The 14365-nt window shown below is 47.1% G+C and overlaps 1 protein-coding gene and 1 long non-coding RNA gene across 3 annotated transcripts in view; one reads left to right on the top strand and one right to left on the bottom strand.

The window, feature by feature from the left end:
- LOC106729892 overlaps window positions 1-14365 on the top strand; it is a 97551-nt gene that overhangs the window by 28950 nt on the left and 54236 nt on the right. Inside the window, exons 2-3 of the long non-coding RNA XR_004315011.1 lie at window positions 2529-2646; window positions 3653-3762. This is a non-coding gene — a long non-coding RNA (uncharacterized LOC106729892). The remainder of the gene's footprint in view (window positions 1-2528; window positions 2647-3652; window positions 3763-14365) is intronic.
- TMEM200C (transmembrane protein 200C) lies at window positions 4277-14018 on the bottom strand. Of its 2 annotated transcripts, XM_032467411.1 has the most exons (3): window positions 13181-14018; window positions 12370-12809; window positions 4277-9557 (listed from the first exon to the last, which is right to left on the bottom strand). In XM_032467411.1, exon 3 carries the CDS (start codon window positions 9464-9466, stop codon window positions 7595-7597), a length of 1872 nt encoding a protein of 623 aa, XP_032323302.1. In that variant the 5' UTR covers window positions 9467-9557; window positions 12370-12809; window positions 13181-14018; the 3' UTR covers window positions 4277-7594. The 2 variants fall into 2 exon arrangements, with proteins under 2 accessions (XP_032323302.1, XP_032323303.1); XM_032467412.1 differs by lacking the exon at window positions 13181-14018 and having other exon boundaries at window positions 12370-12870.

Raw genomic sequence — 14365 nt, 5'->3', positions numbered from 1 at the left:
GAGCACTGAAGTCATATTTTGTGCTCAGAACACATTGAGATGTGTGGTTATATAACCAGAAGGATTAGCATTTAGGTCACTAAATTAGTCTTTTGAATTTTCTTACTCTATCAAGAATTCCGTTTTCTTCCTGACATTGTTTACCATGCCATATTAATTATAGCCCTTCATCTCCCAATATTTCCAAATTTTAAATTTCTTACCAATAAATATATCTGTATGAAAGACTTATTTGGTGGCTCTGATAATTAAACTGCAGTGGATCATATCTGTTGAATGTCATCTGTAATGGAAAGTGCTTTTGCAAAATTTTCACTTTGATGGATTAGAAAAAAGAATAAACAGATTTTATGTTTTCGCCTTGATTGTTTATGCACCAATAAGATTCTGAAGAAATCAAAATGTGGGAAATTCAAAGAAAGAATAATACTTTTTTTTTTTTACTTTAATCAATGTTTGTATTGAAAGAAGTAGGGGTTTTTTTTGTATATCTTAGTTTGCAGCTTTATGTAAATAAAGTAGCAGGCTTCATTTACATAGTGTCAAACCATTATTCTGGCTGAATCTGGTTTCAGCTAATATCCCAAAATGACTGGCTACTTAGAAATTTAAAAGCATAGTCTTTTGGTGCCAGTCCTTCAGGTATACCTAGACTTATTGTGTACTTACTTGCAACAGGACAGCTAGGCCTTAAGTGATCTTTCATTTTGCTGTGACCATAGATGTGGGAAAAAAATGGAATGGGATGCTTTATTAACAAAGATCAGTTATTTTTGCGATATAAATGATGTTGCAAACTAACATAGAAATCCATTAGGTTGTTATGTCTAGATTCTGTACAGATGCCCTATAGCCTGATAAAATAGCCCCCAAGTGAGTTCATGCTGTTCCCAACCTCACAGAACGGGGATCAACGCAATGTTCTCCATCATGCCTGAAACATACACAACAGCATTGCCAAGTGGCAGGTTCCCCACTCAGTCTCATCTCTTTATTCCACACCTGAGAAATGATTTTGAGAGCTTGAATATTTACACTAAATGATTAGGTTAAAGTGATATATGACTCAGCAAGAATAATTCTTACTCATAAAGACAGGTTAGGTCCAATGAGAATATGGTCAGTTCCATGTACTGAAACTTCACAGTTAAGAAATCTTACTAGTCAAGGTCAATTATAAATGGGGCATAATTAAATACCTAATAAATATCTAATGGAAGAGAATATATATTTTGAGTATCTTAATGCCCAAATCACCTTAATCTTCATACCAAAAATGCTTCTACTACTTATAAAAGGAGATGTCTGGGGGGAGGGTAGAGCTCAGTGGTAGAGCACATACTTAACATGCATGAGGTCCTGACTTCAATCCCCAGTACTGCCATTAAAATACAAACATACATACATAAACCTAATTACCTCCCCCCAACAAAATTTAAATAAAATAAAAAATGAATTAAAAATAAATAAATTTTTTTAAAAAGGACATATATGACTATCCACCCATAGATAGAAAGATAGCTTTGTTTTTGTTTTTGTTTTAAACGAACACCTCACTTTGTCTGCAATTATGCAGATACTGGGGAAGAGGCAAATTTATGTTAGGACAGTCTAGCTAGTTAAATTGTGTTTTGCCTCCATGCAGTTGCTCAGGCTGGTTGCACTGTTTGATAGACCTTTCCCAGATTTTTCTCACCCAGCTGACATTTTCCTCATTTCTCAAGATTCAGCTGCAGGGTCCACATCATAACTCATAATTCTCCCATCGTATTGAAATGATATGTGCCTATATCAACAACACTACTGCAAAACCCTGTGCTCTGGAATTGTCTCGTTCATAGCTTAATCCCTTCCACCTACCACAGTGCCTATCTGCGTCCTGACAGTTAAAAATATGAACTGATCTGATAATGAGTTAAGTATTTTACCAAAAAGGCAACAGCTTCGGCTAAAGCCGTTTATTCCTACAGATGAAATTATTGTCTTTTAAGTTATATAAAATGGAGTAAGGCAATTATCACATAAAACAAAGCAGTGGCCAAACTCCTACCCTGAGACAGAAGTAGTTTTTTGGCCTGGCTTGCTTTGATTGACCTAACACACCAGTTACAGTCACTTCTGTACTTTCTTCCTTTGAAAGCATAGCCATAATTTAAAGATACTTGAGTTTCTCAACAGAAAAGCACTTTGTAAATTGCCGGTACGTTTCTCTTTTTCCATTATTAAACACTACTAGACATTTAGCAGTCCCTAGTATCAAGTGGATTACTGTAAGTAATACAGTGTTAGGCTACATTTCTTAAATATTGGAAAATAGACAAATTAATGCCCAAAGAGGGCATATGGTTGGGCATTAATTATTATTTGCTGTAATAATGTATTCTAAGGAGAAAAGTTACTGTAATGTTTCATTTTAAGATGTTTGTCTACATACAAATGAAATGCAAGCAAGAGTCAGCAAGTGCTCATTTGTGAAGCAAAAGGCTTCCCTAGCTTAACCTTATCTTTTTTTTTGTCTTTTTTTGCAGGATTCCACCTCTTTTACATCTGGGGCTGCTGGCTTCCCCCCCCCGCCCCCCCCCCGTGATTGACAGTCAACTTCCTCGCCATAGCAGGACTGGGTCCCAGTGTGGGATGGAAGCGCAGGTAAGGCAGCATAGGTTATGAGACAGGCACCTGCTTTATGAGATTGCAGTGGAATTTGCTTAAACTTTTTTAGTCTTTTGACGGCAACATCACGAGGAGAAAAAAACTTACTTCAGTGGTAGATGAGCCAAACATCCTGTTTGTCGTACAGGGCCATCTCATAGGCTAGCACTGTTGATGGGGTGAGGGTTGGGAGCCAGTTTAAGCTGGAATAAATAGATTTGAGATGGTAGAAGCCTGAATGGACCCTGGCTAAGGGGTGAAGACTAAATTTGCAGGATGGTGGCCGTTTATAACTCCTCCTATGGTTGCTAACAGAGGGACTAGCCACCAGCCTAGTGCTTTTCTGCCATCGCAGAGAGGTAGATGGCACACACAAAGTAAGTTGTGCCTCAGGTCTTTGGAGGGTGGCAGGCAGCTGTTGGACCAAAGTCGTTAGTGCAAATGGACTCCCCAATTTGTGGTGACTTAAAACACATAAAAATTTTCATAGTCATTTAAAGAAAGTCATTCCTTTTGAAGGAAAGACCTGAAAGATGATTTCCGGGGGTGGGGGAGGGGGAAGCCTTAGAACGTGTTTCAGAGTTTGTCATTCAAAAATTTAGTCTAAATATTCAACCAGTGATTTTTGTAGTCCAAAATAAATAAAACAACAGTTTAGGTCTGTAGGAAACAAACTGCACAGAGAAGAATTCTGTTCTTTATATGTGAAACGTGTGTGTGTGTGTGTGTATATATGTATATATATATATATATCTGTCTTGGCAAAAATTCTATTCTGATCAAAATACAAATTCACATATTCAATTTGTTCTAATCTAATGTTATTGGCAGGGATTTTTTTTAAAGTTCTCTAACTCAAAAATAATTTTTCAAAACTGCATCTTTAAAAAGAACACAAAATGACTAAAGAAAAGCTAGTATAGAAAAAACTTTTGTTGAGACAATTGAAAAAATCCACAGGTACCTGCTCCTCACTTCAGTCTTCACTCAACCTTTCTCCCAGGCGTCTCTCCTGACTGGAGGGGGCTGGGACCACGTGGGCACCAGCCTGGCCTTTCTGATGTGACCAGCTGCCATAATGGGAAAGGAATAACCATGGCCAGTTACAGCCAGGTAGGCCAGTTTGCATGTTCCTTCTTTGTTCTGTGATGTTATGATGCCAGGGGATGGTTGGGGTACAGATATCCAGTGCTCACTCAGTCCATGTTCTACTGGGGACATTTCGGCAGCCTCGGTGCTCAATCTTTACATTGTCTTTTTTTTAATCTACCTAAATTATAGAGACTTTTTAGTACAGTAAGTTTACGGTTGTCCCTAACAATCGAGCAGTAAATTTAGCCTACTAATTACTTTTTTCTCTTCTGCCTTAATAATAGTAGTTAACATTTACTGAAGGTTTATTTGTGCCAGGAGTTGTCCTGAGTTCTTTAAATATGTTAGTTTATGTCGTCGGCACTCAAATAATGAATTCCATGAGTCAGGTGCTCTTTATTGTCTCCACTTACCAAGATGTGGAAACCCAGGTCCAGGGTTCCAAAACCCCACCCAGTCAGGCTCTATTGCCTTAAACTCTAGATTTTAAACCCCACATTATTCTGTTATTAAAAAGGCAGGCCACACGAAATGATTCTGTTTAGCAGTTGATTGTATTTTAAAGAAAACAAAAACAACTTTAAAGAACACTTTCTACTCATTGTACGCATTCTATACAGGTATGAATTCATTTGGTCTTTGCGCCGGTCCTGTGCGATAGGCACATTATTATTACCATTGTGTGGGAAAGGAAATTGAGACACAGAGAGGTTGAGTAGCTTGCCCATGGTCACCCAGCTAGAATGAGAGAAATTCAGGGTGAGGGTGCGTGTGCCAATTGTTGTCACTGTTTTAACATTCTAGTCCGGCTGTTGCTGTTCGCCTTTGAATGAATTATTCCATCTTTCTAATTCTTAGCAACCTCACTGATAAAGGACAGGGGTTGATTATGATCTCCTACAAACCCTGCAAAGTGACATTGAAAAAAACCTTGTTTATGCTGGTCTGAAGATTTGAATGCGAACTCCAGCTTTTAACTGGCTGTGCATTCTAACACTTCTCCGAATAGCCCGAAGAATGGTTTCTAGAAAAGGATTCTGCAGGACTCTAAAAATGTAGAAAATATTTTGATGGTCTCCAGAAATGTCAGCTTCAGCTCAGCATCTGCCAGTGGGTACAGATAATCCCCAGCTCTGTGTAAATCCTGGCTCTACCATTTAATGGCTGTGTAACCCAGACAAGGGCTCCATTGTTCTGACCTCAGTGTCTCTGTCTGGAAAGTGGAGATAATAACAACCCCACCTCAACAGAGTTGAGTGAGGATTGAATGAAGAGTCATTGAGATAATATGTATACAGCACGTGGAACAGCACTTGGCCCACAGTGAGCAGTGAGTAAAAGTCCAGCCTTATTATTGTAGAAGATCTCTGCTCCTATGAAAGGGAAGGACTGTGAGGTACTACAGTGGTAACTGCAGAGGATTCCGTCTGAGGTCTGATGAAAGCCCAGCTCCTCCCAAGATTTGGGCTCATCTTTTACCTTCAGGGGAAACAAATCTAGTTGAATTGCTCAGTGGTTAAGATAGATGGGACTTGATACTGAGCTGAATTAGTTTTCCGAAGTTACTTAATTTCAGGAGGCCTGAGTTGGAAGGCTCAAGTCCAGGTTGTGCTGCACTAGGCGGGCGGGGACTTGGGGGTCAGAGGCTCCCAGAAGGGGATCAGTGTGAGCTAGAAGTTTTTATTTAATCTGATTAATACAATGAGGCAATCGGCATTGTTAAGTTGAATCAATGAGTTGGACTGAATTTTCTTAAGTTCGTAAGGTATATTTTGCACGCCACTCTTTAGTTAAACTGAGAGGTACCGGCTTCATTATTTGCTAAAAGTCTTACAGTGCATTCTCTGATGACTAGTAACAGCATTTTAGAGCACTAGAACCTGTTTTTCATTTTAAACAGATCATCAGACTGTCTCAGTATATAAGTTGCCCAGTATGCAAGGTAATGGAGAAGAAAAACTTGGAATATTTTTATAAGTGTGATAAAACAATTGTGAGTTGAAATTTAACACTACTTGGAGGTCTGATTATACTTGGCTTGTCACTCTTACTAGTGGAAACTCACTTTTGATATATAGAAGAGCCAGATAAATTAATCCACAGCTTTAAAGTGAATTATTAGCTTAATGAAAATCCAATCTGGGAATAAATTAGATCCTTTAAAAATTGATTACAGAATGTTACACTATACAGTAATTTATGAAGTAATGTATTCACTCTGCAAGTTGTGTGTACAAATATGATATGACTATATCCAAGAAAAACAAATACCCTAAATTTATTGGGTCACTGAGACTGGGAAGCTGTGACTTGTTCACGGCTACACAGCTAGCAGATGCCAAAAGCTGGGGTCATCTTACTCTTAAATCTGCACTTTTTCCACTGCGCCCACTGCTTCACCATGGGGACCAATGTGACCACATCTTTGACTGATTTTCCTTGAAAAACAGTATTTCAACCTCCTGCAAAGATAGCCTCAGTCGTGCTTAACTGGAGAACTTGTGTCCAAATGGCCGAGAGCAAGTAACACCATTCCCACGGTGCTCAGTTCAAACTCAGAGGAAAACGACATCAGAATGGAACACTAATTACTGTTTGTCTACTGTGCCTGAAAATGAACTGAGTTTTAACAAAATCAAGTGTAAACAATCTACCACATTATGAAAACATTACCTGTTAGCCTATGTAGGCCGTGGATTCAAGATCAAGAATTTAAAAGCAAAAAGCAAATAGTCAACTCCAAGAGGATGAAAACAGAATATTAAGCCTGATGTTCTGTAAATTCATACTTGGAGGACTGTAGAAAATTACTGTTTATTTAATGTTTCATTCTATTTGAAAGAGAAACTCCCAGATGTCCAATTCCACCCTACATACAAAAGTTAAAAATATTCTTGATATTGATTGAGTGAGGATGGCGCTGAGCACTTTGGGAGAAAGTAACTACAATCACGGTAGCAATGTCATAGCACAGTATTTTAGATTTACCAGTTGAACTGTTGAGTGCTTTACATGTGTTAGAAGCATTAGTTCCACAGTGCAATGAGGCAATATTAAGTTTAACTGTTTGGAAACTTCTTTTATTACAAAAAGATTTTTTCATATTAATGCTATTTTTGATATAGGTGTGGTAATACTCAGTAAAGTATTGTGACTTTGCTAGAGTGAATTAAGGAATGTAACAGTCCACCCAGATGCTGGCCCCTTCCAGTCTCCAGTAGACACCCTAGTAGCAAAATGTAAATACCCTTTTAAAAAATAAAGAGGCTTTTGGGCAGTTGGATGAGCAGAATGGGGTGAGGGAAGGAAAGTGCTCTTCCCGGACATACTCATGCTTTTGGCTTTGACTTCATTTAGTGATATCAGTTCTTAGAGAACTGAGGCAAACCCTTCTATGCTCTGCAAAAGCACAGGAGGAAAAAAGCTTGTCATTCACAAGCAGCTATGGACAAAACCAGTGGCTGAGTACAGGGTAGGGAAATTAGGGAACTAAAAAAAAAAGTTGGAGTAAAGTGCACAGTTACTGTCAAAAATAGATTATTTTGATCCTAAGAAAATTAAGAGAATTTTATCTGATGAACTAGATTGCTGACCTTTTAATACATTTGGTTTTCATAGAACTTACAATCACCATCGGACATAAAAGACTAGTTTGCGCTTTAAAAAAATTGCTTGGAGTTATTTATCTACAGGAATCTCGTGAACGCAATTCAAGACTAACATTCTGCAGCTCTTTGGGTAGTGGACGATTGCCTCGGACAAGTCCACAAGGACAGAGGGAACTGTGAAATTCACTGATCCAAGCGAGCATTTCCGCTATTTTCTCAGTCTTACCTTCTCCCTCCCTCTTTCCCTAAATGCCAGTACTTTCCAGTTCTCCGTCCTCGACCCCTGAGGTGTGAGACCGGGAAATCATCAAGAGTTTTTCCTTGTTCGTAAACTGCCTCTGCACCGGCTGGGGGGGCTTGGCCGTGGGGGGTTCGTGGCTGGGATGCTCCCCGGGGCTCTGCTCTTCATCCTGGGCGGTGGCAGCCTCACCGTCCGGACTTTCACTGCCTGCCGCGTCCACAGCCGACTCCAGGGAGGTGCCGGCCTCCCGCAGAGGGGTGTAGCCCTTATTGCCGCAGGACAGGTCAACCGACTGGGAGCTCGGCGAGTCCGGCCTGGCGAGGGGCGAGTGTTGGGGTTGCAGAGCGGGCGAGGAGGAGGCAGCTGGGGCCGGAAGGCTCGAGTCCAGGTCTGCGCTGCGCGAGGCGGGCGGGGGCTCGGGGCTCGGAGGCGCCCGGTAGTCCGGGAGCCCGCTGGTGCTGCGGCGCCGCAGGGCAGCGTACCTGCCGGTCCTGGGCAGGCGGCCGCCCTGCCCCCTGCTGGTGCGCGCCACCGCCGCGCCCGCGGGCTCCTCCAGCTCTCGGGGCGCCCAGCGCGCGCCGCGGAGATCGGTTAAGCTCAGGTCGAGCTCGCCCCGCGGGATCTCCTGGGAGCCGCGCTCCCCAGGCGGCCGCCGCCAGCCGCAGCTCGCGCTCTCTGTGTCCCCGTCCCCGTCGCGGTCGCCTTGCAGAGGCAGCAGTGCCAAGGCGCTCAGTGAGGAGCCCACGAGGGAGCTGGCGGTGCTTGGGCGCCCCCAGCTCTCAGGTGGGCTGTGGGGCGCGGGGCTGCTGCCGCTGCTGGCGGCCACGGTAGCGGCGGTGGCGGCGGCTGCCTGGCGACGGCCGGCCACGCCCGAGCGCTCGCGGTAGATGCTGTACACGGCTTCCGCCAGGCTCGGCGGCTCCCGCGAGCAGTGCGGGGAGGAGGCCAGATCCGGCGGGGACGCGGTGCCCTGGGTCCCGCCGCCGCCGCCGCCCCCGCCCAGCGCCGCGTGGTGGGGCCACGCGCCCCTGGCCAGCATCGCAGCCGCCCCGAAGGCGTCCCCAGCGCTGCCACAGCCTCCGGGCTTCAGCTCCAGGCCCCGCGCCTGCACGTAGCTGAGGAAGCCGTTGAGCGGCGCGCCCCCGGGGGGCACTGCGGTGGGAGCGGAGGACGAGGAGGCGGCCGCGGCGGCAGCGGCCGCGGCAGCCGCCAGGTCTTTGGCACGGAGGCTGTGCACGTCGATGACAGTGGAGTAGAGGTCCCTCAGGTTGATGATCTTGGTCTTCTTGTCCCGGTTCTCATGGAGCACGGCGTTGGCGCAAATGAAGAGGAAGATGCCGATGCCCATGATGAGGGGTCCAAAGACCTTGAGCTTGTCGGAGTGCAGGTAGCCAGAGAAGATGCGGAAGAAGAAACCCACTGACGAGGAGGAGGAGGACGACGACGACGAAGAGGGGGCGGGGGACCGCGCTGGAGGCGTGCTCCTGGGCGCGCCCACGGAACTGGCATTGACACCGTCTGGAATCCCGGCGTGGTTCCTGGACCGGTTTTTACTGCCACTGCTGCTGTTGGTCATAGTTGGGGCGCGGTGGCCGCTGCCCGCGGGCGGCAGCTGCTTACCTCCCTCCCTGTTGGTCCCGTTGGCCTTGGGCCAGTAGCCCACCACGGCCATGGCTATGCCCACCAGCAGCACCAGGATCCCGCAGAGGGCGATGAGCCCGGAGATGGAGCACAGCTTCAGCTTGCCTTTCACCACAACCACGTCATTCTTGCGCCTCTTCTTGGCTTTCCGCTTGCGCTTGGGGACCTGGCTAGGGGGGCGGAGGGGATCCTGCTTTCTGGCGGAAATCCTCAGCAGGCCTCCAGTGGCGATCATGGCGAGCCGGTGGAACGGGGCTAGACCCTGGGGTGGTGGCCTGTGCAGGGGGGCACCAGCTGCCCACTAGCTGCTCCGACACTTCCTCCTGCTGCAAAGCAGAGGAAGATAGTCAGAGGGCTTGGCTGCAGCAACATCCCACGCGCTGCCATTGTCCTGCTCCCGTGTATGTCGTCTACCACGTGTATGTCGCCCACCCATAACCTGACTGACTGCCGTATGTAGAGACCAGGGGGTGCCATCAATGGATTAGAAAAGGAAAGCGCTGTAGGAGATGATAAAACACTTTGAGAGAACGCCTTCTTTCCACCCCCCCCCCCCCAGGTAATATCCCAGCATAGCTCATTTCAAACCTTCCTGGCTGGCAGCCAGTGTTCTGACCATTAGTAAAAACCAAACGTGGGGACTCAGAGAAGTGGGTGAGGGCTTTCCTGGCAAAAGCCTTTCCCTTTGTCCCACTGGACAGCTTTCCCAAGGGAGCTGCCACAGAGTTCCAAGTCCCAAACTAGGGGGAGGGCTCTGTCAATGTGGGACCCAAAGTCCCTAAAACAGTCACAAAAGTTACTGTCTTATTAAGACAAAAGGAAATCATTTCACTGGATGAAAATCTGGAGTTACATCCTGGCAGACGGCTTATTTACCCCAGATAATTAATGGGAGTCCATTGCTGGGAGAACACCAGAGATGTCAGTGCTCTGTTAATCCCTCCACCAGTTGTCTCCTACCTACCACTGTCTTACAGCTCAAGACAAGCAGATCCCTTTCACAGCCATTTCCTCATTTCTTTTCTGCAACATCTGGACAGCTTCTTGGGGTGGAATATTTAGTTTTAGGTAACTGGTTATGTAACTGCTTTCTTCCTTCTGGCCTCCTCTCCTCCCTCAGAGGAACTCCCTTAAAGGTACCATGTGCTAGATCTCATCAGGGAATCTGAGAAGTCCCCTAGGATCTCCAAGGGAAAGATCTTTTTCTTATGTGGGAAAATTACAATCTTAAAGAAAAAAATTCGGCTGTAGTAGCTTTCTGACCTCTTATTACTGTGCCAAGAGCACTCTAAGGAATCCAGATAGTCAAATGAGTAGGCAATTAACTAGGTACAGCAATCCACATAATAATGATGATTTGTAGAATGACATCTCCCCAAGTGACAGCTGCTTCCTCATCTTTTTCTCATGAGGTCATTATCAGGAAAGGAGGGTGGTGACAATCAATGGACTGTCCTGTAGGAAGTTTAGTTGTTGATAATAAAACCTGGGTAGGTAAATGCACAGAGGCACCTCTGTGGATGTCTGTTAGCTTCTAAAAATTTCAATCCTGCTGGGTCCCTAGAGTAAACCATTTTCTGTTCCATTGGTTATGTTCCCTCCTATAATAGAGATGCTAGAATTAAGGGCATTGTATGAATTTGAAAGGCTTAGGTATCACTCACAATCCTTTGGGTATTTTATCCTTTATAAAATAATTCATGTTTTAGAATAAATTACCTTTTGAAAATGTGGGATTACTTAGGTAGAATTTTGCTTTTAATTGGTGCCTGGGTGAAGAGCTTTGGCTCTTGATTTCCCTCCATTATACCAAATACAGGGAGGATCTTTTTTCCACTGGTGGAAAAGCAAGTGGTAATCAGCTATTTACAATGTTTGCAAATCAGTATCTCCTTGGAGAATTTAGTTGGTTTTCAGTAAGGAGAAATGCTGGGTAGGTTAGAGAGGGGTTAGTAGATTACATCTATAAACCTTTTAAATTTTGTTTTAAGAAGGAGCTGCACCAGTAAGTACAGATTAAGAAAAAACAAACAACCCCCCCAAACCTAGAGTAGCTTACTGCCCATCCCTCCCCCAATAAGCACATTTATTATACAGTTGTAACATAGAAACTCCTCTTTTAAGTGATCCCTAGACTCCAGCATCTTTAATGGTAATAATCTGGAGATCTGTGATTATTTTAAGAAGGATTTAGAAGCCAGAGATTTTAGAAGCAGCCCAGACTCAGTTGGCATGGTGGCTCTCCCAGAGGAGAGAAGGGCTAATATTTTGTTGGGCATTGATACGGATGCTGGACGTCTTCAGGGAGGAAGGTACACACATGTATTTCTCTTCAGCAAGGCAGCTTTGGCTCTGGGTAGAACGTAAGGAAGATTGGAATGGATTTCAATCGTTTACAGAAGACCTTTAAAATTAGTTTAATAGCTAGTAATTAACTCCCTAGTTTATTATTCCTTCAGCTCTGTTGAAGCCTGAATGCTTTTATAATGTATCTCCATTTGATGTGAAATACTGACAAAGGTCAGATGGCAAGGAAGATCCACCTTTGAGGTTTTCTTCATACATAAGGAAAGAAAATAAACTTGGCCTTCGAGGTTGGCTGCCCTAGCAATTTACTGCCTGGTGCTGGTCTTTCCGTGGTTAAGGAATGGAGGATGGGGGAAGCAAAGGAGGGATGTCTAAAAATACAACTGCTTCCAAGAGAGACATTCAAGTTCTCGGCTCATGATGGATTAAGCCCCGCTCTGTGTCTTGAGGCTCAGAGCCCGCAGGCTGGGAGCGCCCTGCCCTCCCTGGGGCTCAATCCAGGTTCTCGACCCCCGGTCCCTCATTGGCAGGGCAGCGAGCCCCTTGCCCTTCTTTTAGGTCTGTTTATTTATGTTGGAGTCACATGAGTGCAGCAGCTGGGAGTCCGCCTCTGGAGAGAAGACAGGCAGGAGCGAAGTGAGGACAATCCTGAACTCGCTTTTATCTGGGCAGCCAAGCCGTGTAGCCCGCCCAGGAAAATCACTCTCCTGAACACCCACGGGGGGGACCGGGGTTCGGGCAGGAGGGCTGGGGAGGGGCTGCTCGGGGGCTGGGGACAGACAGAATTTCTCAAAATGGCAGCGCTAGAAGCAAACAATATCGCTCACTTACCCAGGAAGACTGGGGCAGCTCAGGGCTGGCGAACGGGCGCTCGGGCGACACAAAGGAACCATGGAGAAACTTTTTCAGCCCGAGCCGACGGCAGAGCGCAGGGACAGCGCCTCGGGGCCCTCCATCCGAGCGCGGCTCAGCAGCCCAGCAGGGGCGAGCGCCCGCCCCAGGTTCGCAGCCCCCTCCGGTGCCAGGGCGGGAGCCATTTCCAAGAGTTTCCAAGAAGTGTCAGGTTCTCCGCATCCTGCATCCTGCCTGGAGCCGCTCTCCACGCCTCCGCCACCCCTGCTGGTCGCCGTGCCCTCCCGCGGCGCTCCCGGCCAGCCCAGCGCCTCTTTGTGTGGCTGCGGCGCGCCGGGCTCCGCCAGGTGGAGTTGAGCCGGCGGCGGCGGCGGCTTGCGCGGCTCGGGGCGGCCGGACCCGCGGCTGTTGCTAAGAGACTGGAGCCATGACACAGGGAAATTGCTGCCGGATGGCAATCGGTACCCGGCCCGACTAGGCTGTTCGGGGGCGCACCCGCCCCCCGCCCCGCCCCGCCCCCTGCCTCCTCCCAAGCTCCCCCCTCCCCGGCAGCCGCACCTACACCCCTTTCCCCCTACTTCCTCTCCCGCCGGCGCGCGTCCCCTCGAAAGAACCACTTCCCCGAGGACCTGGAGGCGCTCGGGGAGGCGGAGTAGAGGGCTGGGGCCCGGGGGTGCACGCAGGTTGGGCAGGGCGCGGAGCGCCTCGGCCTCGGTCCTCCCCACCCCCGGAGCGCCCCGGGACTGCCGCCTGCCCTGGCTGGGAGCTTTGTTCTTTTTCTTTCAACTACCTGTCTGAGCAGCGGGCTGGAGGGGGCCCAAAGAAAGGGCTGCTGCTTCCGGAGGGGGTCCCATCAGCTTCCGAGGGGGCACTCTCGGGGAAGAATGAGGTAGCGCCCCTGTTTCTCTGCCTGCCTCCCTCCTCGCCTCCTCTCCTCTCTCTCCTCTTTTGTTGCCTCTACTCTTGGACATGACACAGCCTCTGCTGTTTCCCCCCTCCCACTTGGGAGTTTGCAGTGTGGACGCACAGCGAACACAGTAAGTTGTCCCCCAGCGAACTCGGCCGGCCGAGTGGAGCCACCCCCACCAAGCTGTGCGCACAGCGGGGCTGGTGGCAACCTCTGTCTGCTGTCCTCGCGCTCCAGGGAAGCCGGGTTTTGTGGCCGGCCTCCCTAGGACGGCGGCTCCCCCGGAGGCGGGCAGCTGGGGCTTATCGGGGATTAGACTCAACTCCGGGGTTCTTCCTTGCCAGCCCCTCCTGTGCCAACACCGTGAGGTAATCAGCAAGCATTAAAAGGAAAACTGTAATTCTCCGGGAATCAGGGTTAGAATCAAAGAGGGGAGGTGGGGGTAGGGAGGCTGTCCAAAGTCCCTACGTCATTGTAAAAAAGCGAGAGGGAGAGAGAAATCCTGTTTCCTAGCTTATCCCTGCCCTTTCAACTGTAAAGTAGAAATGACGGGGAAAAGAGAATTTCAAAGTGGAATTTCCCCATGGAGAATTGAGAAGAAAGTAAGAAAGATTTCAATTATCTATTGAAATGGGGCAGCCAGGAGTCAGGAAGAAAGAAATGGAAGAGTCAGTGAAGCAAGTGCTTTCTGAACTCTGGAATCCAGACAAATATTTTAGTGGTAGTGGTGGGGCTGTTGTATATTCTGAGTTATTATGTTTAAGGGTGGGGTGGATGAAACCCACACAGGAGGGCTTTGCTGCCCAGGGTTCCAGTTATAAGGTTGTTCCTCAGGGTACCCAGCATTCACTTGTGTTTAAAGCTAGAGCTTGCACTTTGTAAAAAGAACAATAAAGACCAAACATTTACAGGTTTAAAGAAATAAATGTGGACAGTGATATGTGAAGTGAGTTTGGAGATGGAAGGGCGGATGGAGGAGGAATGTTTCCTCAAAGGAAACCCTGCACCTGCCTGTTTGAAAGGTGGCCTATGTCACCGTTTGCAAGCAGATAACGAAGCTGGATGGTG

The sequence above is a fragment of the Camelus ferus genome, chromosome 24 (genome assembly GCF_009834535.1).
Source record: "Camelus ferus isolate YT-003-E chromosome 24, BCGSAC_Cfer_1.0, whole genome shotgun sequence".
Classification (NCBI taxonomy): Eukaryota; Metazoa; Chordata; class Mammalia; order Artiodactyla; family Camelidae; genus Camelus; species Camelus ferus.
The sequence above is the reverse complement of the archived record's forward strand: the minus strand, read 5'-3'. Positions and strand labels throughout refer to the sequence as shown.

Bases quoted from the DNA above. Each gene is read 5' to 3' on its own strand.
- TMEM200C (XM_032467411.1), bottom strand. From the start codon at position 9,466: ATGATCGCCACTGGAGGCCTGCTGAGGATTTCCGCCAGAAAGCAGGAT.